At 50.7% G+C, this 25488-nt stretch overlaps 2 protein-coding genes across 2 annotated transcripts; both read right to left on the bottom strand.

The window, feature by feature from the left end:
• Positions 1–773: 773 nt before the first annotated feature.
• On the bottom strand, positions 774–12727 carry SMTNL1 (smoothelin like 1; the record flags this gene model as incomplete). Its single annotated transcript, XM_080691471.1, has 7 exons — positions 774–918; positions 8300–8451; positions 8600–8714; positions 8861–9019; positions 11441–11492; positions 11582–11693; positions 11963–12727. 7 exons carry the CDS (start codon positions 12725–12727, stop codon positions 774–776), a joined length of 1500 nt encoding a protein of 499 aa, XP_080547597.1.
• Positions 10096–10611, bottom strand: LOC308264919 (mitochondrial import inner membrane translocase subunit Tim17-A-like; the record flags this gene model as incomplete). The annotated part of the gene is made up of 1 exon (XM_080698508.1): positions 10096–10611. The coding sequence occupies one exon, from the start codon at positions 10609–10611 to the stop codon at positions 10096–10098; it is 516 nt and encodes a 171-aa protein (XP_080554634.1).
• Positions 12728–25488: the final 12761 nt, after the last annotated feature.

Raw genomic sequence — 25488 nt, 5'->3', positions numbered from 1 at the left:
TGAAACAGGGTCTCACTGAGTTGCAAAGGCCCTCCGTATGAGGCTGTCCACAAATATCAATCTTCCTGTCTCAGCCTTCTAAATGCTGGGAGTACAAGCGTGTGCCACCACACTTTATTGTTTATTTTAAAATAGGGTCTCACTGTGTCGCAAAGGACCTCACTAAGTAGGCAAGGCTGTCCACAATCCATGATCCTCCTGTCTCAGCCGCCCGCCCGAGTGCTGGAATTTCACGTTTGTGCCACCACGCCTCGCTTTTTTTTTTTTTAATTGGAGCAAACATGCTCCAATTATCGCACCAGACTGGACTGTTAGCTGGAAATTCTCAGCAGCTCATTGGTTCATTGTGATGAGCAACAGAAACCAGCCAAAACCTCAGCCACAGCTGAAGCGACTAATCTAACCTGAAGGAAAGACTTTCTGGTGGCCATTGCTGTGAACTACCAGAAAGCTACTGACTCTCTGGAGACAGAACACCAGTATCTGGACTGTCACCCCGGGACCCACCCGCCCGGTTTGGGTGAGATCGCTAGAGAACCTTCTACTCTACCTTCCTGCCCTGAGTTCCCTGGCCTGGGAAAAGTATAGAAAGAGCAAAATAAGGTTGGAGAAAGTACCACCAATAGCTCCTTGTTCTTTCTGGCCACCACTCCTTGAAGACTTTGGTGGCAGGGCGGAGAGCCAAGGAACCAAACAGGGTTTTACAAAAGTATTTTTAATGCAGGTTAGGCTGGTGAGATGATGGACAGCTGGGTACCCACCAGCCAGTCCACTCATTTCTTCTTGGTCTTCACCAGTCCTTTCTGCACCAGACTGCGGTACAGCTCCTGGATGTAGGTGTAGACGCACTTGGAGTCGGGCACCGCCATGCGCACCATATCGTCCACCTCCAGCAGCTGGGCGCAGTCGGCCAGTTTCCTGAGGGGCGGGGAGGGGAGCAGAGTACCAAAGGTGAAAGTCCAATGTGGGCATCTAGGAAATGGGCGGGGTGTCAGTCACCTAGCCAATCGCCCCATTGGACATAAGAGATGACTGAAGCCCAGACACAATGAAAACTCAAACCCAGCTGGGTCTGATGCCAAAGCTCGCCTTGCACCGGAGCAGGACCCTCTGGTCTCTAGTTCTGCATTCACCTCCTTTGAAACCTGGGAGCCCCTGCGAGGCTAATGTCCTTGGGAAACACCTGAAGGACAGAGGATGAATCATAGCCAGAGTGCTGCTGTGTGGCTGCAGCATCCCCAGGGGTTCCGTTTGCTCAGGCTCCGTGGATATATTAACAGCCTACCATGTGGCAGGCGTTCTTCTAGGCTCCGAGAATTTAGCAGTGAATAAAACCCAACCCCCCCACTCTTGTGGCACCAACATTCATGAGGCAGGAGACCTTCAGTAATCAGACACATGAAGTAGATAGCACATCAGACAGTGCAAAGTGCTCTGGAGGAAAATAAGGCCTGGAAGGGCACAGCCTTTGCTCCTCTGTTGAAGAAAGGATCTGGACAGCCGGGAGTGGTGGCACACACAGGTAATTCCAGCATTTAGGAGGCTGAGACAGGAGGATCGTGGTTGCGAACAGCCTTGGCTACTTAGTGAGGCCCTTTGTAATTCAGTGAGACCCTGTTTCCAAAAAAAAAAGGATAAAAAAATGGGGCTGGGGGGGTGTCTCTTGAAGGTAGTAAACCCTGGGTTTCATCCCTAGTACAAAATAAAAAAAGGAAGGAAGGAAGGAAGGAAGGAAGGAAGGAAGGAAGGAAGGAAGGAAGGAAGGACGGACTGGGATTTTTAAATAGAAGCCTCCCTTTTTTGGTACTGGGATTGAACCCAGGGGGTATTCTACCTCCCAGCTACACTCTAGTCCCTCTTTTATTTTGAAACAGGGTCTCAGTAAGTCGCTAAGTGTCTCACTAAATTGCTGAGGCTGGCCTTGAACCTTAGATCCTCCTGTCTCAGCCTCCCATGTACTAGGATTAAGTGTACCACCACACTTAGATGATTTGCTCTCTTTAAAGGCCTGTTCACCAAGCATACCTATAATCTCAGTATTCAGACGGCTGAAACAGGAGGATTGCAGGTTTGAGGCCAGCCTCAGCAACTTAGACCCTATTTCAAAAATAAAAAGGGCAGCTGGGCATGATGGCGCATGCTTGATATTCCAGTACTTGGGAGGCTGAGACCAGAGGATCACAGGTTCGAGGACAGCCTCAGCAAGTAGTGAGACTCTCATAAACCTAGCAAGACCCTGTTTCAAAAAATAGAAAGAGATGGGAGTATAGCTCAGAGATAGAATGCCCCTGGGTTCAATCCCCTGTATATAATAATAATAATAATTATAATAATAATAATGGGCTAGGAATATAGCTGTGAGGTAGAATGCTCCTGGGTTCAACCTCAGGGGAAAGAGACAGAGAGAGAGAGAGAGAGAGAAGAGAAGAGAAGAGAAGAGAAGAGAGGAGAGGAGAGGAGAGGAGAGGAGAGGAGAGGAGAGGAGAGAGGGAAGGGAAGAGAGAGGAGAGAGGAAGAGGGAGAAAGAGAAAGAGAAGAGAGAGAGAGAGAAAGAGAAGAGAGAGAGAGAGAGAGAGAGAGAGAGAGAGAGAGAGAGAGAGAGAGAGAGAGATCACGTGCATTTCTGGGGAAAGGACTCCAGATGGAAGAAACATCATTGGCAAAGACCCTGGGCCAGGAAAGCTTGGTCTTTTTCAGGAACTGGGAACTGCTTAGTAGAGGGTCCTTTTCTTCTAACTCCCCAGCTGCTCTTGAGGCCATGTGACCCTGGGCTTGGCTGAGACCGATAAACTGGGCTCTTGCTGGTAGGTCTCTGTTATCAGCTGACTCTCCTTGGATGGTCTAATTTACTCCTCTTTATCCTCAACCTGCAGGAGAGGAACTGTGCCTCGGGCACTTTGGGGGTTTGCCCAAAGGTCAAAGTGAGTGGCGGCTGGGATCCGGCAGCAGGCCTGCCGGATGCCTCTGGCCCCGCGCTCTGAACCTGAGTCTCTGCGGTGCCGGGCGGCCCAGGCCACCGTTGGTGCTGGACGTAGGAGAAGCGCAGGAGAAGCGAGGCCCTAGTGGAAGTCCTTTCTTGGGGCTGAGACAGCTGGGCTACAGTCTCAGCCGGGCTGGCCAGGGGCTGGAGGAGGGCGCAGCCTGGGGCGTTTCAAAGAATGGGACAAGCCAGCTCCCTGGGTCCAGGACCCTCAGCCCCACGGGTGCAGGTCAGGGATCTGTAACCTAAATGGGAGAGGCAAAGCTTCCATTCCCGGGAAGTCCAGGGAGGGGGACATTCCTCCAGGCATGTCACCAAGCCCGACAGGGGCTCCGGCGGCATTGGTGGTTCCCTCCCCTGGTCCTGTCTCAGGACTCCATGGAAATCAGAGGAAAGTTCTGGAACAGTGCAGTCAGGTGTGCTGGCTGCGGTAGAGGCCCCCATACTATTAACACGTACTCTTTACACCAAACCCTAAGGCGTGAAGCTTCCAGAGAGGTTAAGTGAGTCTCCCAGGGCCACAGAGCTAGGAAGGCGTCTGGGTTCAAAGCCAGGAAGCCCAGCCTCTTTTCCCCAGCCTTCATTCCCACACTGACCCCTCTGCGGAAACTGCCCGACACCTCCCTCCGGCCTCTGCTCGTCCTCTGATCACTCCTCCCGCTGGCCTGTGGCTCTTCCTGGCTCTTCCAGACGGCAGGCCCCGGCAGGAGGACAGTGGCCTGCGACCTCCAGGCCACAGATGTGTGGCTGGGTCAGAGCTGCAGCCCGTCTGAGGTTCCCCATGAGCTCCCAGGCCAGGCTGCGAGTTTCGCTTCCAACTCGGCCCTGCCACGGCCTGCGGCTCCCGATTGAGGAGATGACATAACCTCTCTGCTCCGTGTGCGAGACTGTGGTGAGGATTAAGCGAGATGACCGGAGAAAACCGCTTGGCAGAAGGCCTGGCACCTGCTCAGGAGAGATGCTTCCGTCCTCACCCCTGGACACCCACCCCATCCCACAGCGCGGAAATGTGGAACCGGAAAGAACCTTCTGGAACACGGAGTCTGGCACTTTTTTTTTTTTTTTTTTCCTGCATTGCTGCTAGGGATAGAGCCCAGGACTTCACAAATACTGGGTAAGAGCCCTTCCAGGGAGCTACACCCCCAGCCCAGAGTCTAGTAATTTTTGTTTTTGGTACTGGGGATTGAACTCAGGGGCGGCCTTTCTCCAAGATACACCCTAAACTCCTTTTTAAATTATATTATTATTATTATTATTATTATTATTATTATTATTATACTGAAGATGGAACCCCAGGGCATTCTACCTCCAAACTACACCCCCAGCCTTATTGGTTTTTTTTGTTTTGTTTTGTTTTTTGTTTTTGTTTTTTGGTGGTATTGGGGATGGAACCCTTCTATCTATGGGCTATACTCTCAGACCCATTTTATATTTTATTTGGAAACAGGGTCTCTTAAGCCAGCGAGGCTGGCTTCGAACCTGCATGATCCTCCTGTCTCTGCCTCCCAAGAGCAGGGATTACAAGCGTGCACCACCACGCTCGGCCCCAGCCCTATTGTTTATTCTTTATTTTTGAAACAGGGTCTCACTGAGTTGCAAAGGGCCTCGCTAAATAGCTGAGGCTGAGCCAGGCATGGTGGTGCACACTTGTAATCCCAGCACTTGGGAGGCTGAGACAGGAGGATTGCACAGGTTCAAAGCCAGCCTCAGCTACTTAGTGAGACCCTGTTCCCAAATACAGTATAAAATAGGTCTGGGAGTAAAGCCTGGAGGTAGAAAGCCCCTGGGTTCCACCCCCAGTAACACACACACACACACACACACACACACACACACACACACGTAAGTAGCTGAGGTTGTCTGTGAATGGCGATCCTCCTGTCTCAGCCTCCCAAATGCTGGGATTATAAGCATGCGCCATCACACTGGGCTTCCTTATTTATTTATTTATTTATTTATTATTTATTTATTTATTTATTTGGTGGTTCTGGGGTTCCTGGAAACCCTTCTACCTCCGGGATACACTCCCAGTACCTATTTTTATACTTTTTTATTTGGAAACAGGGTCTCTTAAGCCAGCGAGGCTGGCTTTGAACCAGCGCGATCCTCCTGTCTCTGCCTCCCAAGCGCGGGGATTACAAGTGTGAGCCACCATACCCGGCTCCTTTTTTATTTTTAAACAGGGTCTCCCTGAGTTGCTGAGGCTGGCCTCAAAGTTGTAATCCTCTTGTCTCAGCCTCCCAAGTACTGGTATTACTGGCATGCACCGTCATGCCAAGCAAAGTTTGATTGTTTTTTCTGAAGCCCAACTTTATTGTGTCATATTTTTGAAGTTTGAAAATCTAGAGTTCTGCCCGGCGTGATGGCATACACTTTGAATCTCAGTACTTGGGAGGCTGAGACAGGAGGATCCTAGGTTTGCACCAGGCTCAGGTACTTAGTGAGACCCTCCACAACTTAGTAAGACCCTGTTTCAAAATAAAGAATAAAAAATTGGGCTGGGGGTGTAGCTTAGAGGTAAAATGCCCCTGGGTTCAATTCCTGGTACTACAAAAAATAAATCTAGAGTTCCGAGTAATATGTACTTTTGAATCTGGTCACTTTTTTTTTTTTTTTTTTGGTGGTACTGGGGGTGGAACCCAGGGGCTTTTCTACCTCCAGGCTATACTCGCAGAACTATTTTTATTTGGAAACAGGGTCTCACTAGGTTGCTGAGAACCTCATTAAATAGCTGAAGCTGGCTTCCGACCTGTGCGATCCTCTTGTCTCAGCCTCTCAAGCGCGTGAATTACAAGCGTGCGCCACCACACCTGGCTGAATCTGGTCATTTTAAAATGATATCCTTGCCGGGCGTGGTGGCGCACGCTTGTAATCCCCACGCTTGGGAGGCTGAGACAGGAGGATCACACAGGTCGGAAGCCAGCCTCAGCTACTTAGTGAGGCTCTCAGCAACTTAGACCCTGTTTCCAAATAAAATATAAAATAGGTCTGGGAGTATAGCCCGGAGGTAGAAAGCCTCTGGGTTCCACGTCCAGTACCACCAAAATAAAAATAAAATAAAATAAAATAAAATAAAATAAAATAAAATAAAATAAAATGATATCCTCGTTCACCTAGGGCCCTGTGCACAGGAGAAAGGAGGTTGGGCACTGAACTCTTTCTAACCTAAAAAGTTCTCTCTTTAGCTTGTCTTATATATCGAGCATTCGCCTAATGTTAAAATCCGCTGGAAAGAAAGTATTGAGCGGCACAGCTCAGGGTTAAAGGACATTGGCTGTCCTTTGGGGGGCGTGGAGGTGGCCCTCAATGGCCACGCCCCCTGCACCGCCCTGACTCCACCCAGGAAGCTGCTCTCTTGGGGGGAGGATTCCTCCCGCCACTGAGAACAGGAGCTCCTGGGGCAACTGCTACGGCTAGACATGGAGGCCCAGGCTGACGCTGGCCCGGGCGCCTTGGTGGTGGGCTCTTCCTTCCCCTCCCCTTATCCCCACTCTACCCTGCCCACCTCGTCCCTGCCTCAGTGTTTTCCCTGGACCTCTCTCTTCCTCACACCACCCTTTCTGCAGCTACCGCCACTCCCCGGAGCTTTCTGCTTTAAGAGCCTCAGCAGTAATTCTCCACGGGGCTCCAATGTGAAAAATAATCACCATAACAACTGTGATATCAACACTGCCAAGATTTCCCAGAGTGCTTACTGCGAGTTAGGCACTGTTAGAGGAACTGCACTCAATTCTTTTACTTAATTCTTACAATAACTCTTTGGAAGAGAAATCAGCAGGACTCTTTTAGAGATTGGCATTCAGAGCACGCCCAAGACCACAAGGCTGAGAAATTACTGAGTCAGAGTTTGACTTAAACTCCCTGTGATGCCTGTCATAAACAGCATGACGCCCTTGGCTGGGCATCATGGCGCAGGCCTGTCATCCCAGTGCTTGGGAGGCTGAGGCAGGAGGATTGTGAGGCCAGCCTCCACATTAGCGAGACTCTCCGTAACATAGTGAGACCCTGTTTCAAAATAAAATAGGGTTAAACCAGGCATCATGGCACATACTTGTAATCCCAGTATTCGGGAGGCAGAGTCAGGAGGATCACGGGTTCACAGACAGCCTCAGCTACTTGGTGAGGCCCTCCACAACTTAGTGAGACCCTGTTTCAAAATAGAGAATAAAAAAGAGGGCTGGGAAGCTGGGTGAGGTGGTGCACGCTTGTAATCTTCGTGCTTGGGAGGCTGAGACAGGAGGATCGCACAGGTTCGAAGCCAGCCTCAGCTACTTAGTGAGGCTCTCAGCAACTTAGTGAGACCCTGTTTCCAAATAAAGTATAAAATAGGTCTGGGAGTATAGCTTGGAGGTAGAATGCCCCTGGGTTCCTTCCCAGTACCATAAATAAATAAATAAATAAATAAATAATAAATAAAATAGGGTTGGGTTGTAGCTTGAAGGTAGAATGTTCCTGGGTTTAATCTCCAATACCAGAAAGAGAGGAAGGAAGGGAGGGAGGGAGGCAGGAAGGAAACCAACAAGCCTGCTTCTCCTCTCCTTTCTCCCCTTTCCTCTCTCCCCTCTCCTCTTCTCTCCTCTCCCTTACCTCTCTTGAATTTTCTTTTCTTTACTTTTTTTTTTTGTGGTACTGAGGATGGGACCCAGGGGCATTCTACTTCCAAGCTACACCCGCAGCCCTGTATTTTATTATTTATTTTGAAACAGGGTCTCACTGAGTTGCAAATAGCCTCACTAACCTGGGTGTGGTAGCTAGCACATGCTTGTTATCCCAGTGGTTCGCAGACAGCCTCAGCTGCTTAGTGAGGCACTCCGCAATTTAGTGAGACCCTGTTTCAAAATAAAGAATGAAAAATAGGGCAAACAGGACAGGGGGTGTATCTCGGAGGTTGAATGCCCCTGGGTTCTATCCTCAGACCTTAAAAAAAAAGGCCTTACTAAGTATCTGAGGCTGTCCATGAACCCGGATCCTCCTGTCTCAGCCTTCCAAATGATGAGATCATAAGTGTGTGCCACCACGCCCGGCTATTGCCTGAATTTTCTTTATAGCCCCTATCGACACCTCAGTGTGTGTGTGTGTGTGTGTGTGTGTGTGTGTTTCTGACCATTCTCTCCATTTAGAATGTGACCCCTGAGTAAGCAAGGACTTGTGTCTGTTTAGACCACTGAAGCACTCCAGGGGGAAACGGTGCCCAGTAAACATCTATTGGCTACCTGAACGTGTGGCCCCGGCAGTCCTCTGACCGCCCAGCATCCACCCCATGAGTCCAGCCCCATTGCAGGGGCCCTGGGCCCCCACCCGCCCCGCGCTGTGGCTTACTCCGCGGTGGAGAAGGCCAGGGTGAAGTTGTGTCTACGCTTCGTGGGGTCCAGGGCTGCATAATCGAAGGCGTCGGGGAAAAACTTGTGGATGAGGGCACAGAAGGCCATGCCGCTGCTCCAGCTGGAGGAGAAGTTCTGGATGTCCACGTGCTGCGAGGGCGGGAGTGGAGGCGGCCTCGGTGAATCTGGGGGGCAGGACCAGGACCTCGCCCCTCCTCTCTCCTACTCTTTGGGGTCTGACCATCTACCCTGGGGACGGGTCCCTGGGCCCACCCGTGTGCCCCTGTCCCGTGCCTACCTCATAGTTTCTTGTCATCGCCCGGCACCACTCCAAGAGCATGTTCTTGACCCCGCCGATGGCTGCTCCCGCTGCCTTAGTGTTCCGGAACAGGGCAGTGGGGCCCGAGGCTGCCCTGGGAGGGAACAGGACGGCTAGGCCAAAGAGGCCAGAGGCCACAATGGAGAAGGATCCCGGCCTTTAGATATCAGTCCCCTGCCCTGGCCCTGGCCCGGATTGCTCCCTTGAACCCTGTAAAAGCCCAGCCCGCCGGCATCCTACCCGCCAAACTTGTCCATGATGGCTTTGCGATTCTGCGCACGGGGCCCCCGGGGCCGGGCCGGGGCTGACACCCTGCGCTCAGCCGCCTTCTCCTTCTTCTTCTCCCCTGAGGGAGGGGACTCCGTGGGACTCTGGGGTACATCGCTGGGTGAAGACTCACTAGGTGCAGAGATTGGAAGAAGAGTGAGAGGGGTTGAGATCACCACTACCACCAGTGTCGGACATGGAGGGGGCTGGGGGCTGCTGGACGAGGTCACTGCTGTCTCGTCGGGCACGTGCGGGCATGATGCTTACAGCCGTCACCTATTTTATCTTATGCCCAGCACCAGGACGGGGTGGAGAAGGAATAAAGAGGCTCCCTCTAACTTGGCGGGCATGTGGGCGGAACCAGGACATGTCTGAGGTCCAACCTGAGTTTGGATCTTGGCTTTGCTTTTGTTTGCTGTGTGATCTTGGGGCTGTCACATCTCTGCTCTGAGCTTTGGCTCCTCTGGCTATAAAATGGAGACTGGACACAGAGTCACCTGTCACTTGACAGGTGCCTCCAAGGCCCAAGGAAGGAGCAGAATGTTAAGTGCCCAGCTGCGCCTGCCACACAGAGGCTGTGAGGATGCCCGGCTAGCATTCACTGGCTATCTTTCCCAAGGAAAAGGACAAGGAAGTGGATTTCCATTTGGTATAAAGGAAGCTTCTCCTCCTCTTCCTTCTGTTTCTCCTCCTCCTCCTCCTCCTCTTCCTCCTCCTCCTCCTCTTCCTCCTCCTCCTCCTCCTCTTCCTCCTTCTCCTCCTCCTCCTCCTGGTACTGGAGGTTGAACCCAAAGACATTCAAACTCTGAGCTACACTCCAAGTCCTATATATATTTTTTTAAGTTCCAGGAGCCTTTTATTGTTTGAATAACAGAACACATAAAACCAGGCAGAGAAGTCCCCAGGAAATGATGGCCCTGCTGCTGTTATCTGCCCTTTGGTCCTTCATCTTCTAAGCACTTACTGTATTTTCCTTTAATGATATTAGACATTTATTTTTATCACAAATGCAATCCAAGTGTGAATAAATAAATGCAGTATCTTTTATAACCCCTTCATGTTTCTTTAAATAGAAAAAAAGTGCTAAATGTCTCTTCATGGCCTATTTGGCCACAGCTGTCCCACCTATGGTTTTAAAAACAACTTGATCTTCTGAAATCCTTCTTGAACTACAGCTCATTCTGTCACAGAAATCCTGGGAAAGAGTCCTACTGATACTGCCGATAGTCTCCAAAAGGTGAGGATGGTAACTGGGTTGAAGGCAACTGGGAAGGGTCTTCAGCGAACTGAGGACCGTTGGGAAACTGCGCAGAGGCAAATCTTGTCAACAAGATACCAGCTCCTTCAATTAAAGCTAGGAGAATGCCGCCCATTGCAGCTGACCTGACCATGGCCACTGGTCCGTTTCTTGCTGCCAGTATGGCTCCAGTTAAGGCACCACTAGCGATGGAGTTCCAGGGATCTTCTTTTCCTCTGACTTGAACCATACTACAGTCGATCATGGAAAACAGACCGCCCCAAACTGCAAAGCTACCTCCCAACTGTGGAGCCCGGGTTTTAATAGCTGTCAAACTTCCTCGTAGTCTGTGATTTACTCCCACGGGAGAATTGCGAAAACCTTTGATTGCTTGAAAGATACCGCCACCTATGGTTCCCATTGTAAATGCCCCACCGCAGTCATCCACAATCCGCCAGGGGCATGGCTCTCGCGCATATTCCTCCATCTTGACTTCAGCCTCGCCTCCAAGTCCTATTTTAATTTTTTATTTTGAAACAGGGTCTCACTAAGTTACAGAGGGCTTAAGTGGCTGACAACACTGGCTACAAACCTGTGATCCTCCTGTGTTCGGCCTCCCAAGTATTGAAATTATAGGTATGCACCACCACTCCCGGCTCTTATTTTTTTTTATTTTGAAACAGGACCTCACTAAGTTGCTGTGGAGCCTCACTGAGTTTCTGAGGCTGGCCTGGAACCGGCCATCCTCCTGTCTCAGCCTCCCAAGTACTGGGATTACAGGTGTGTGCTCCCACAGCCTGCTAGAGGAAGAGCCTTCTAAGGACTGACATTGTGCAATGACAAGCACCCAGCTGGCCACCCAGCACCCTCCTGGTACTGGACACAAGTGCTTCCCATCGGTGTCCTTCGGGCCTCACCATGGTCCTATGGGGCAGATACAATTATGATGCCCACATTATAAAGAAGAAGAGGTGAGTTGGCATGGCCAAAGGCACGCGGCCGGCAAGCAGCAGAGCCACTGTCCAAACTCAGGCCTTCTGATGGCGCCCTGGGGGAAGATGCTAACACCATGGAAACGCTGCTGGGATGCAGACCAGGAGGCCCCAGCTGTGGGGCAGGAGGTACCCTCCACGCTCCCTTCTGCTTCACACTTCTTCAGTTTCCTGGGCTCTGACCTGGAATGGGGGGCTGAACCCCAGGAATCCTGGACTACCTGGAAATCAGGTGCTGAGGAGGCCCAGAGAGAGGGGCTGGGAGACTCTGGAGGGAGCCGGGTGCGGGGAGAGTGAGGGCGGAGCCCCCGAGCTGGACATTACCTGGCTGAAGGACTGGTCTCTCCGGCAGCCGCAGCTTCTGGGCCGAGTCCGTCTGGAGGAGAGGAACGGGGAGGGAAGCGGGCGATCCAGGATGGCTTTCCCCGGCCTCCTCCCGAGGGTGGCCCCCCGGCTCTCACTCACCTGGGCTGAGGCCTGGAGCCTCCTCTGTGGGGCTGTCCGGCCACTCCTCGGGGGAGCCGGGAGCCAGCGCGGCTCCTTCCTCTGACTCTTTTTCTTCATCCTGCGCTGGCTCCTGGAGTGAACAGGATCCTAAGGGCTCCCAGTCACACAAGCACATGCCCGGGGCTTCGCGAAGACCCCGGGGAGATCTGGAGGGCTGCCTGGAAGCCTGCTGCGGCCCTGTCCCCGCCCCCACCCCAGGCCCTTGATAATGGCGGCAGGGGGAAGAATGGGCCTTCCCAAGGGGATAGGCAGGGAGGGTCTGCTTTCCCGGGGGAGAGAAGACTCCAGAACTTTGTTGTGTGTGTGTGTTGGGGGTCTTCCTCTTTTCGGCCCACTCACCACCTTGCCGTCACTCGTGGCCTCCTCTTTCTCATCTGCCTCCCGAGGTTTCGCCGCAGCACCCTGCTGAGCCTCACACTTGGCCTCCTCCCCAGCGGCCTCCTGGGGCTCAGACTTGGCCTCTTCCTCAACAGCCTCCTTCCCAGCGGCCTCCTGGGGCTCAGACTTGGCCTCTTCCTCAACAGCCTCCTTCCCAGCGGCCTCCTGGGGCTCAGACTTGGCCTCTTCCTCAGCAGCCTCCTTCCCAGCAGCCTCCTGGGGCTCAGACTTGGCCTCTTCCTCAGCAGCCTCCTTCCCAGCGGCCTCCTGGGGCTCAGGCTGGTCTTTGGCAATTGCGCCGGCCTTCTCGGCCTCTTCCTCCTCAGCCTTCTGCTTCTCCGAGGTCAGCGTGGCCTCCTCTTTGCCCTCAGGCTCTTTGCCTTCAGACTTGGGCTCTTCTTCCCCGGCAGCCATCCCCCGAGAAGCCCCCGTGGTCCCTCCCTTTCCGCCATCTTCCTTCCGCAGTCGGGCCTTGGCTTCCTCTGCCCCACCAGCCTCCCTCTGGGGAGCAGCCTGGGCCTCGGCCAGCCCGTCCGCTTCACCCTGGGGTTCTGCTGAGGCGCTGTCCTCGGCCGAGGCTTTTCCCTCCTCTCCTGCCCCGTCTGGAGGCGCCTCCCTGCCGGTCTGCCCCGCGGTGGGGCGGGTCTCCTCTGCTGTCCCAGGGGCCTCTGCGCTTGGGGACACAGTGGTCCCATCCTCCAAGGATGCCCCTTCCTTCTGCTCCATGTCTGGGAAGAAGATAAGAGACCTGCTCGCGTCCATCTCTGCCTGAGCATCAGGGTGTCCTTGTCTCCTGCATTTTGGACATGACACCCGCCTCCATTCTCCCTGGGGTAACACGAGGGTAGAGTACAACTCCCCACACGTGGGCGGTTGGGCTCCGTGGACTCCATGTTGGGTGGTGTTAGCCCAAAGCCTTGCTATAACTATAGCTTTTTATTTTTATTTTTTGATGGTACTGGGGATTGAACCCAGGGGTGTTCTACCTCTGAGCTATAACCCCAGACTTATTTTATATTTTATTTATTTTGGGGGATACTGGAGATGAAATCCAAGGGCATTCTACCTCTAAACTATACCCCAACCCTTTTTAACTTTGTGTGTGTTTGTGTGGTACTGGGAATGGAACCCAGGGACCATCTACCTCCGGGCTACACTCCCAGACCTATTTTATATATTTTTTGGAAACAGAGTCTCACTATGTTGCTGAGAGCCTCACTAAGTAGTTGAGGCTGGCTTCGAACCTGTGTGATCCTTCTATCCCAGCCTCCCAAGTACTAGGATTACAAGCGTGCGCCACCACGCCTGGCTCCTTTTTAGATTTTTATTTGGAAACAGGGTCTCACTCATTTGTTGAGAGTCTTCCTCCTGTCTCAGCCTCCCTACTGGGATTACAGCCATGCACTATCATACCTGGCTTATATTTTTATTTTATTATTTATTTATTTATTTATTTTTGCAGTACTGGGGATGGAACCCAGGGATATTCTACCTCTGAGTGATACCCGCAACCCTAATTTTTTATTCTTTACTTTTTTTTGTGTGTGTGGTACTGGGGGTGAAACCCAGGGGCTTTTCTACCTCCAGGCTATACTCCCAGACCTATTTTATATTTATTTGGAAACAGGGTCTCACTAAGTTGCTGAGAGCCTCACTAAGTAGCTGAGGCTGAGGCTGGCTTTGAACCGGTGGGATCCTCCTGTCTCCACCTCCCAAGCGCTGGGATTACAAGCATGGGCCACCATGCTTGGCCTATTCTTTATTTTTGAAATAGGGTCTTACTGAGTTGCAAGGGGCCTAAGTAGCGGAGGGTGTGGAGGGTGTCCTTGAACCACCATCCTCCCGTCTATGCCTCCTGAATGCTGGGATTACAAGTGTGTGTCACCACACCCGGCATATTTTTATATTTTGAAACAAGGTCTCACTAAATTGCTAAGGCTGGCCTCAAGCCTGAGATTCTGCTTGTCTTGTCCTTCCAAGTACTGACCACAGGCAAGCACCACCTCACCCAGCTTAGTTTTGGCTTTAAAGAACATCACATCAAGCCGGGCACAGTGGTGCATGCCTATAATCTCACTATTTAGCAGACCAAGACAGGAAGATCACACGTTTGAGGGGCAACATCAGCACAGTGACGTATACCCTGTTTGAAGATAAAAATATAGGGCTAGGGTGTAGCTGAGAGGTAGAACACCTCTGGGTTCAATTTCTAGTACCAAAAACAATAAAACAAAAACAGTGAATTATATATGCCTTTTTCAGATTTTGCCCCTGCCCTTTTTTGCGGCACTGGGGGTTGAACCTCTAACCTCTGAGCTATACCCCCAACTCTTTTATTTTACTTTTATTTTTATTTTTTTGTGGCACTGGGGATTGAACTCTGGGACCTTCTATGACTGAGCGTGTATCTTCTTTATTTTGAAACAGGGTCTCACTAAGTTGCGGAGGCTGGCTGCAAACCTGCGATCCTCCTGTCTCAGCCTCCCAAGTCCTGGAATTACAAGCATGCGCCACCATATCTGGCTCCCTTTTTTTTTTTTTTTAAATTAGTGGTACTGGGGATGGAACCCAGGGGCCTTCTACTTCCGGGCTACACTCCCAGACCTATTTTTTTTTAAATATTTTATTTGGAAACAGGCTCTCTTAAGCCAGCTGAGGCTGGCTTCGAACCTGCGTGATCCTCCTGTCTCAGCCTCCCAAGTATGGGGATTACAAGTGTGCGCCACCATGCCCGGCCTTGGCTCCCTTTTTTAAAATAAATTCGAGACGGAGATGGGCATGGTGGCGCACACTTGTAATCCCAGGACTTGGGAGGCAGGAGGATCACAGATTCGTTCACAGCAGCCTCAACTACTTAGTGAGGCCCTCTGCAACTTAGTGAGACCCTGTTTCAAAATAAAACTAGGGCTGAGGGTGTAGCTCAGAGGTAGAATGCCCCTGGGTTCAATCCTCAGTACCGAAATAATAATAATAATAATAATAATAATAATAATGATGATGATGATGATGATGATGATGATGATGATGATAGGATTTTGCTACCTTGCCTGAGCTAATCTTTAACTTGTGATCTGAAATGGTCCTGTTTCAACCTCCTGAATAGCTGGCATTACAGATATGAGCCGCCTTACCCAGTGATCCTGCTCTTTTTTTTTTCTTAAATTAAGCAGTGAGGCAGTCGGAATCTGCCACTAGTATCTTGGAATCCCCTTGCAACAGTAGCTGCCGACCCCTAGAGCCTGGAGTAGGCTGGGGTGTGGCAGAATCAGCAGTTCTATTTTGTTAACATTCTACCTATCTTTACAGTTACTTTCTATGGCTGGCAAGTGATATGGACTTTCCCTTTCCAACTGTGATATAAAGTATCTTTACGAACTAGTAGTGCTGGCCCTCGCTTGTAATCCCAGCATTCGGGAGGCTGAGATAGGAGGATCTCTGTTTGCAGACAGCCTCAGCTACTTTGTGAAGGCCGCTGCAACTCAGTGAGACCCGGTTTCAAAATAAAGAATAAAAAATAGGGCAGGAGGTGTAGCTGGGAGGTTGAATGCCTCTGGGTTCCATCCCCAGTACCTCAAAAAAAAAAAAAAAAAAAAAAGCAGCTTTACAAATACTTTTTTTTTTTTTTTGCAGTACTGGGAATGGAACTCAGGGGCATTCTATCTCTGAGCTACACCTCTAGCCCTATTTTTTTTTTTTTTTTACTCTTTACTTTTTTACTCTTTACTCTTTATTTATTTTATTTTATTTGGAAACAGGGTCTCACTAAATTGACTTGCAACACCATGGCCCAGCTTACTTCTTTGATTTAACTACATCTTCATATCTGCGCTCTAATTTCCTGAATGCCTTCCTTTGAATTAACTTGTCTTAAAATTCAATAAATGGACCCGGGTGTGGTGGCGCACGCTTGTCATCCCCGTGCTTGGGAGGCTGAGACAGGACGATCGCGCAGGTTCGAAGTCAGCCTCAGCTACTGAGTGAGGTTCTCAGCAACTTACTGAGATCTTGTTTCCAAATAAAGTATAAAATAGGTCTGGGAGTATAGCCTGGAGGTAGAAAAGCCTCTGGGTTCCACCCCCAGTAGCACAAAAAATGAAATAAAATTAAACGAATGGAGCTGGGCATGGTGGTCAGTGCTTGTACTTGGGAGGCTGAGACGGGAGGATCACAGGCTCACAGCCAGCCTCAGCTACTTAGTGAGGCCCTCCGCAACTTAGTGAGACCCTGTTTCCAAATAAAGTATAAAATAGGGCTGGAGATGTAGCTTGGAGGTAGAACGCCCCTGGTTCCATCCCCAGTCTTTCTTTCTTTCTTTCTTTCTTTCTTTCTTTCTTTCTTTCTTTCTTTCTTTCTCTCTCTCTCTCTCTCTCTCTCTCTCTCTCTCTCTCTCTCTCTCTCTGTGACACACACACACACACACACACACACACACACACACACACACGTAATGATAGAAATGGAATAAAAATACCTGAAATTTGGGAACCCCTGGGCCAGCCGGTCTCAATCACTGCCACCCTCTGGTTCTCAGGACAGGTGGGTGAGGGAGAACCCGCTTTGCTGCGTCGTCCTCTCCCTGCCTAGACTCAGCAGGGGCGTCCGGCCCTCCGGGAGCCTGGGGGCGGTCAGGACAACTTGGGCTTTCCTTCTTAAGTACTGTATATACTACAAGAGCTACCAAAACAGGTGGCGTGGGGAGTGTGGGGGGACAGGGCCAACTCCTCCATCCCCCTGCCCTTCTTGTGAGTGCACTTATAAAGAAAACAATCTCCAAATAGGGCCGAGGGCATGACTCAGGCCGTAAGAAAGTGAGCACTCCTGTCACTGGCTAAAAATACTTCCAGCGCTCTTGGCAGGACTGTCTTTTTCGGTGACAGTACCCAGGACACCTGGACGATTGGGACAGAGCTCAGGAGGAAGGGACAGGGCTCTGCTCCTGCCAGCCACTTGGGGCTTACAGCCCCCAGGACAGAGTCCTGGAGCCCTTGGGTTTGGCGTCCCCCCCCCCCATTTCCTCAGGACCAGGCGGGGGTTTGTAAAGATGCACAATGCTGTCTCTCAGTTCCACCCCTCGTGCCACAGACCTCTCACTGCAGCAGCTCCAGGGAAGTATTATAGTGAGGGCATAAGCCGGGTGTGGTGGCACAAGCCCAGAATCCCAAGTACTTGGGAGGCTGACATGGGAGGATTGCAGGCTTGAGGCTGGCCTCAGCAACTTAGCCAGATCTTGTTTCAAAATAACACATAAAAAGAGCTGAGGGTGTAGCTCAGAGGTAGACCACCCCTGGGTTCGATCCCCAGGACCACAAAAGACAATAATTATTAAAAAAAAAAAAAAAAAGGAAGGGGTGGGGGAGGATGAGCCAGGGGAGGGTGATGGCCGGCCCTGCAGAGTCAGAAAGTGATGGAGCTGGCCTTGACCCCCACCTTCTTGTGTCCCGCTCTGAGCCCTGAGCAAGTCCTTCTGTCTCTCTGGGCCTCAGTTTCCAAGAGATGGTTTATCTGGATCCGATTTTCTAGATGTGCTCTGGAAAAGTAAGGTCTTGCTGGGCATGGGGGTCCACATTTGTAATCCTAGTACTTGGGAGGCTGAGACCCAAGGATCACAGGTTCATGGCCAGCCTCAGCCACTTTAGCAAGACCCTCAGCTATTTAGTGAGACCCTGTTTCCAAAATAAATAAATAAATAAATAAATAAATAAATAGGCTGGAGGTATAGCTCGGAGGTAGAATGCCCCTGGATTCAATCCCAAATACCACACACAAACACATATACACGTAATCCCTAAAACGGGAATGGGGAGAAAAGAAAGAAAGAAAGGAAAAAAAAAAATAGGGTGTTTCATAATATTAATAAGGGTTCTTGTGGGGGAGGGAGAAAATGGATTCCTTGGTCAAAATCGCTCTAAAAATAGCCAATTCTTTGTCTTCACAGAGGTAGACCTCACTGGCCCTTAAACAGTTTCCGGGTGCCACACAGCAGGGAAACCTGAACTTTGCTAGAACCTCTCAGTGAACTCACTCTTCCCTAAACCTACTTGGCTATGGATATTTCCATCTTTGCTTTTTTAAGATATTTCCATCCTGGCTTTCTTTCGCTGTTTTCCTGAGGGGCTTTTACTGCCCCCTGAAACAAGGGCTCAGGCTCAGCAGGAGGAAGATGGCAGCCGCTGTTCTGGGCGGGCCGCGCCCCATTCCTCCCTGCTCTCTGCTGGCGGGGTGGGGGGGGCAAGCGATACGGCGGGACAGGGGAGACGGCTGACCCCGGGGTCTTCCTGTGACGGGGTCCCATTCCCGCTTCTTCCTAACTGTGTGATCTCAGGCGAGCTCCCTAACCTCTCTGGTTTTAATTTCTGAAGAAAACAATGGGCCCCACCCCGTAGGGGTGGCAGAGCGTTAGGGAGTCAGTGCGCAGGGGGTTTCTGGAAGGAGCCCGCAGTGCACCTCGCCCCAGCTGGTGCAGCACGGACGCACCCAGCCCCGGGCCAGCCTGAGGTCCTGACCACCGAGGACGTTTATTTGTGTCGGGAATCTGACAAACAAGCCCTTTTATACCTCCGAGTGTGGCAGTGTTTGGCTAAGACGTACGGACCTGCACACGTGCACGCACCTTAGCTGCACATCACCCCCGATCTCTACTCTCCCGGCTCATCAGGAATAGACGAGGAGTGGGTGAATGCGCTCAGGATGCTGAGAAACTGGGGTGACATCGCCCGCCCCGGTTCCCAGCATGCACTGTAGCACCTCACTGTACCCTGGTCCAGCCTCTCCCTGACCCTCCAGATTGGGTGTTCTTGCCCCCTCTCGTCCTTTTTGGGACTGGGGATTGCACCCAAGGGCGTTCTATCTCTGAGCTGCACCCCTGCTAGCCCTATATTTAAATTTTTAATTAATTAATTTGTTTATTTATTTATTGCGGGTCTGGGGATGGAACCCAGGGGCATTCGACCTCCGAGCTACACTCCCCTGCCCTCTTTTTTATTCTTTATTTTAAAACAGGATCTCACTAAGTTGTAGAGGGTCTCACTAAGTAGCTGAGGCTGTCTGTGAACTGTGATCCTCTGGTCTCAGCCTCCCGAATGCTCTATTTTATTTTTTTATTTTGAAACAAGGTCTTTTTATTTATTATTATTATTATTATTATTATTATTATTATTATTATTATTTGCGGTACTTGCTAAATTGCTGAGGGTCTTCTAGCTACGTTGTTGAGGTCGGCCTCGAAACTGCAGCTCTCCTGTTTCAGCCTCCCAAGGACTAAGATTATAGGTGTGTGCCACCACTCCCAGATTGGCCCTATTTTATGGATAAAAAAAAGTACATTCACAGTCCCTTAACTACGGTCATAGGACAATTAAATGGCCAAACTGTACTTAGAACTCAGGTCTTCTGATTCCCGGGGCAGAAGCTGTAATAACGATACTAACCTTACTAGCTTCCCAGCCCAGTGTCCCTACAGAGGTCCTAACTCCTAGGACGGGGCTCTCCTCATCTGATGGGGAGAGGCCATCAGATATGGCTAAGGAAGCCTCTCTTTCGGAGGTCCTTTGTGAAAGTTCCTCCACCCCTCCTTCCTGTCTTACCCTCTACTTCCTTCCTCCTTCCTTCCCCAGGAAGCCCTCATATCATCCCTGATCTGCATCCAGAGCAGCACTGCAGCTGGCTCCCCAGCAGGGAGGGAAAACCCAGGAGCCAAGTCCCAGCCCTGGAGAGCAAGGCTGATGCCTAACCCTGCCGCCCAGCCCGCCTCCAGTCCCCCTCTCTCTCCTACGCCAGAGACCCTCTCGGCAGAGGCCACTCCCCACGGCTGGATCTGTCTCCCAACCCCACTGGACTGGCAAGACCACCCCCAGGCCCCTCCGCCCTGGGAGGTCCTCCTGGAAGACCACCTGCAGGCTGCTCTGGGTGACTCCCAAGGTCACCCAGCTCCCCGGGGAATAGGAGCCCTGTGCCATCTAAAGACAACTGACAAAGCCCTAGAAAGAAGTGTGGCCAGCGGTATGGGTGGTCTGGCCCTCCTTGCAAGGCCTGGCCCTTAGAAGGTGGGAGTCGGGGTTGGCACATGGAGAGGGGACACTTAGAGAGGGCCCAGGGCTTCTCCTACCTGTGGGGCCTCGGCCTGGGCTTGGGAGCCGCTGCCTTCCTGCCTTCCTCTAGCTGAGCAGCCTCACTCGCCTTTGAGCCCCAGTGGCTTCTAGCCCCTGGCTCCCTCCCATCGGCTCCCTCTCCCCCTCCACCCGCCCATCCCCACGTCAAGAGCTTGGGCTGCCTGAAGAGCATTGTTTACGCCCTGTTGGTACAACACTTTCCCTAGACTGGGAGGCTCAGATTTCCCCTGAAGACCTGACAGGTGGCCCCTTTCAATCACACTGTCTCTCCCACCCTGACCCTAGCAGCATCCGTCCTGTGGTCACCTTCCTTCCCTGGGGACCCCTACAGCCATCCGCAAGGCCATTTGGAACCTGGTCCTCAGCCCTGTGGCTGGGCCTTCCTGGGCCCCTCACCAGGAATGGCCCTTCACACTGTCTTTTTCTCTCTTCCTCAGACAAAACAGCTGCTGAAATCAGGTGCCTTCAGGGTGGTAGATGGAGCCTCTTTAAAACGCAGGAGGTACATAAACAAATGTATCAAAGTTAATCACCAAACAAGCATGGGATGGAGGGAGGGGGAGGGAACGGGATGGGGCCTGGATGAGGGCTAATTGGATGGTGTGTGCTTGTATATCCTCTCAAGTCTTGTACTCCAATGTGATATATGATTACAATGCACCAATAAAAAAAAAAAAACAGCTGCTGAGGAGGGGGTGGCCGGGGAGGCACAGGGAGGGGGGCTCAGGGCTCACGCTGGGACGGAGAGACCTGAAGGGGGAGGGGCAGAGACAAGAGAGATGGAGTGAGCTGGATTTAGAGTCTAGAAAATACACAACTCCTGTGTCCTATTTTGAGCTGAAGGGACCGGTACCTGGTGGGCTCTGAACACATTTTTGTGCCAAATTGAAATTGTGCTCAGAAAAAAATACTTCAAAGCTGTCTCTCACTACGTGTCGCCCGGTCTGAGGAAGGCACCACTTGGGAGACTGTGGCAGGGGACACCCCCGTCACTCAAGGAGCTCACACGCCCCGGCTCCCCTTTCCCAGCCCTCACGCTCCCACGCGGGCCTTCTTTCTGTCCCCGAGAGCCATCTCTGTAGACTTGGATTGGCTTTTCCTTCTGCTCTGTGCGGACCTGGTTACCGCTTGTTCTTCTGGACTCAGATTCAATTCCCCCAGAGCGATCTCCACGACTTTCAATTCCCCTCCATCATATTGGAATAATGACCCTCCTCCTTTGCTCCTGATCCATCTTTCACTGGGCCCTAGCTCCTTGAAGGCAGGAAATTCATCTACTGGGGTCATGGTTGCATGTCCAGGGCCTTTCAAATTGCCTGGTTCATATTAGGTGCTTGAGAAATACACTTTGAGTTTAACTAACAAGTGAATTATTTACTCAATAGAAATAGTGGTGGCGCACGCTTGGGAGGTGGAGACAGGAGGATCGCGCAGGTTCGAAGCCAGCCGCGCTGGCTTAAGAGACCCTGTTTCCAAATAAAAATATAAAAAATAGGTGTCTGGGAGTGTAGCCCGGAGGTAGAAGGGTTTCCAGGAACCCAAGTACCACCAAAAAAAAAAAAAAAAGAAAGAAATATGGAATATACACACCTGTAATCTCAGTACTTGAGAGTCTGAGACAGGAGGGTCGCACTTTCATGGCCAGCCACAGGAACGTAACAAAATTCTGTTTTGAAATTTAAAAAAAATTTTTTTTTTGGTGGTATTGGGGGTGAAACCCAGGGACTTTTCTACTTCCGGGCTATACTCCCAGACCTATTTTATACTTTGTTTGGAAACAGTCTCAAGAAGTTGCTGAGAGCCTCACTAAGTAGCTGAGGCTGGCTTCAAACCTGTGCGATCCTCCTGTCTCAGCCTCCCAAGCGCGGGGATTACAAGCGTGCGCCACCACGCCCGGCCTAAAAAAATTTTTTTAAGGGGCTAGGGGTGTAACTTGAAAGTCCAGCCCACCTTCTCCAGTGGGCACCTGGGTTTAATACCCGGTACCAAGAAATAAACAAATAAATAAATAAAAGGAAAGGAAAAAAGAGGAAGAAAAGAAAGAAATATGGAATATAAAAATTGGAGTCCTATGTTTGGGGTGATCATTTTGCACAGCCAGGTTTGGATATTAACATACAAACAGCCCAACATTAATGGCTGCTGTCTGCCTTATTTATTTATTTTTGTGGTACTAGGGATTGAACCCAGGGGGATTCTGCCTCCAAGCTCCACCTCCAGCCTTTTCATTTTTTTATTTTGAAACAAGGTCTGGCTAAGTTGCTGAGGGTCTTACTACGATGCTGAGGCTGGCCTCGAGCCTGCAAACTCCCTGTCTCAGCCTTCCAAGTACTGGGATTATAGGCACATACCACTGTGCCCAGCTAAGCTTAAACCTTATATAACTACACACAATATCAAGGCTAGGAAATGGACATTGGTATAATGTGTGTGTATACATCTAGGGACTGAATCCAGGGCCTCGCAAATGCCAGGCAAGCCATCTACCACTGAACTACAGAGAGGGCCTTTTTATTTTACTTTTGAGATAGGATATCATTAGTTGCCCAGGCTGGCCTTGAACTTGCAATCCTCCTGCCTCAGCCTTCATAATGACTGGGATTACTGGTGTATACCGCCACACCTGGCCTTCTGTGACAATATTTTCTAAATGCAAAACTCAGGGCAACATATACCCACTAAAACATCAGTACTGGGGTTGGGGGCATAGCTCAGGGGTAGAGTGTTTCCCTAGCATGTGACCTAGCACTGGGCTAGATCTCCAGCATAACACAGATACAAAATAAATAAAATTGACCTTAAAATTTGTGTGCTCTATGTATTTTACTATATAAATGTGATGACTTAGTCTTTTTTTTTTTTTTTTTTTTTTTGCAGGGATGGAACTCAGGTGAAGAAAACTTAGGCAGAACAAAATCCTTCTCTCTGTCTCTAAAGCTATCAATCAAAGAGCTGCAGCCAGGATTGACCTTGGTCAGCTAAGAACTGACTGTTAGCCCAGCTGAATACTGACTGTTAAAACCCCCAAAACCTGTGCTTAAAAAGTTTAAGCTGGCCGGGCGTGGTGGCACATGCTTGTAATCCCAGAATTTGGGAGGCTGAGACCGGAGGATCGTAGTTCGCGGACAGCCTCAGCTACTTAGTGAGGCCCTCTGCAACTCAGTGAGACCCAGTATTCAAAATAAAGAATAAAAAATAGGGCAGGGGGTATAGCTGGCGCCAGGCGTGATGGCGCATGCTTGTAATCCCTACGCTTGGGAGGCGGAGACAGGAGGATCGCACAGGTTCGAAGCCAGCCATGCTGGCTTAAGAGACCCTGTTTCCAAAAATAAAATAGGCCTGGAAGTGTAGCCCAGAGGTAGAAGGGCTTCCAGGAACCCCAGTACCACCAAAAAAAAAAAAAAAAGTTTAAGCTGATGTGGTCAGTATGGACCAATCCCCTTGTACCAGACTAACCTTGCTCAGATGTAGCTGGTTCCCCCACCCATACTCTAACCACCATAAAAGCTTCATCTCTACTGCGGAAGGGGCTCTCAGTACAGATCCGCTGTGTCAGTAAAGACTGAGAGTCCGAGTTTAAACCCGAATAAAGGCTCTTTACTTTTGCATATGGTGACAGTCTCCTGGTGGTCTTTGGGGACACCTCAAACTGGGCATAAAACAGGAACATTCTACCTCTGAGCTATACCCCCAGTCCTATTTTTTCTTCTTTATTTTGAAACAAGGTCTCACTGAGTAGCAAAGGGCCTAAGTAGCTAAGGCTGTCCTCAAACAGCAATGCCCTGTCTTTGCCTCTCAAATGCTGGGGTTACAAATGTGCGCCATCATGCCTTGGCTTGAGCCTTTTTTCTTAAAAGAGTCAGGGTACTTAGGATAATAATGACTTTTCACATAAAAAGTCAAGGGTTTGAGGGTTCTTTTTCTGTGGGGGCATGGATGGTATAAGTGGAGGAACACATTGTCTTGAAAGATCAAGAGTTCGCTAATACAAGCCTCCTCCCTCACTCAAATACTCAGCTCTGGCAGCTGCCAAATTGGTTTTATCTCTTTATGACTCAGGACGTTTTAACAGAAGTTGAATAAAACACGATCTATACGTATCTCTTCCTTCTTTAAGCAGAAACTTAACTCACTTATCTTTACAGCACCAGGAATGGTTTTGGTTAGTGACCTACACATAGCCATAATCGCTGATGTCCCAGGCTCGCCTGGGAAAATGTGTGTGTGTGTGTGTGTGTGTGTGTGTGTGTGTGTGTGTGTTACAGAGGATTGAACCCAAGGGCGTTTTACCTCTGAATTAAGCCCCCAACACCCTTTTTATATTTTACTTTGAAACAGGGTCTAAGTTGCTGAGGGCCTTGCTAAATTGCCGAAGCTGTTCTCAAATCTGCATTCCTCTTGTCACCGACTCCCAAATACTGGGATTTACAGGAATACACCACCATATTCTGCTACTTGGAAAAAAAAAATGTGTGTGTGTGTGTGTGTGTGTGTGTGTGTGTGTGTGTGTGTGTGTACGCGCGCACGCGTATTACTTACTAGGCATTTACCCTTGAGCAACTCCCCAAGCCCGATTTTGTTGATTACAAAACACCGCTCCCACCACGCCCGGGAAAAATTTAAATTTGAGAAAATTTTAAACTTAGCTAAAACCTGGGTCCAGTTAAATAAGATTCTGATTTCACTGGCAGGAGGTGAGATCGGGACACGGAGATTTTAAATCGCGTCCCAGGTAGTCTTAATGGGTAGCAAAAACCGAGAGTCGCCGTTTGGGGGCGCTCTTCCTCCTCCTCGCGGGATGGCGCCCAGCCGCGGTCTCCGCGGAGGGGTGGGGCTCGCCTATCGTCGCCACGCCCCTTCCTACACCATCTACACTCAAAGGTCCCGGGGACACCCAAGGGACCAGAAGGCTATTCGGCGGCAGGCGCTCTGCACCCCGCCCGAGCCTCTATGGTATGTCGGCGTCCCCTCTAGCCTTCGAAAGTCGCCCTCCTGCCGGCCGGCGCTCCCTCCCTCTCTATGGTGGCCGGCCTCCCAGCGCCGCCTCCTTGGTATTTCCTTCCGGGTCAAATAAGAGGCGGGACTTCACTCCCGGAAGTGGCCCACGTGCTTCCGCTGCGGTCTACTTGGGCAGCGGGCGGGTGCCTATTAATCCGCCTTAAATTGGCGACGCGGTGAGGACTGTGGCCCGTCCAGAGTGGTGGTGAGTGAGCCGTGCCCTCTCGTCTCACGTTGTCCTAATGGTGGCGTCGCCATTCCGGAAGTGTAGCCTTTGGGCCAGGCCCTGGGCGCCTCGGTTGGATGTGCGGTCCAGTTCCCAGGGCGCCAGGGGTTCAGGCCCTTGGTGTGCAGTGTTTTGCCCCTGTGTTTCGTTCTCCT

Source organism: Muscardinus avellanarius, assembly GCF_963383645.1.
Source record: "Muscardinus avellanarius genome assembly, chromosome: 1".
Lineage (NCBI taxonomy): Eukaryota > Metazoa > Chordata > Mammalia > Rodentia > Gliridae > Muscardinus > Muscardinus avellanarius.
The sequence above is the reverse complement of the archived record's forward strand: the minus strand, read 5'-3'. Positions and strand labels throughout refer to the sequence as shown.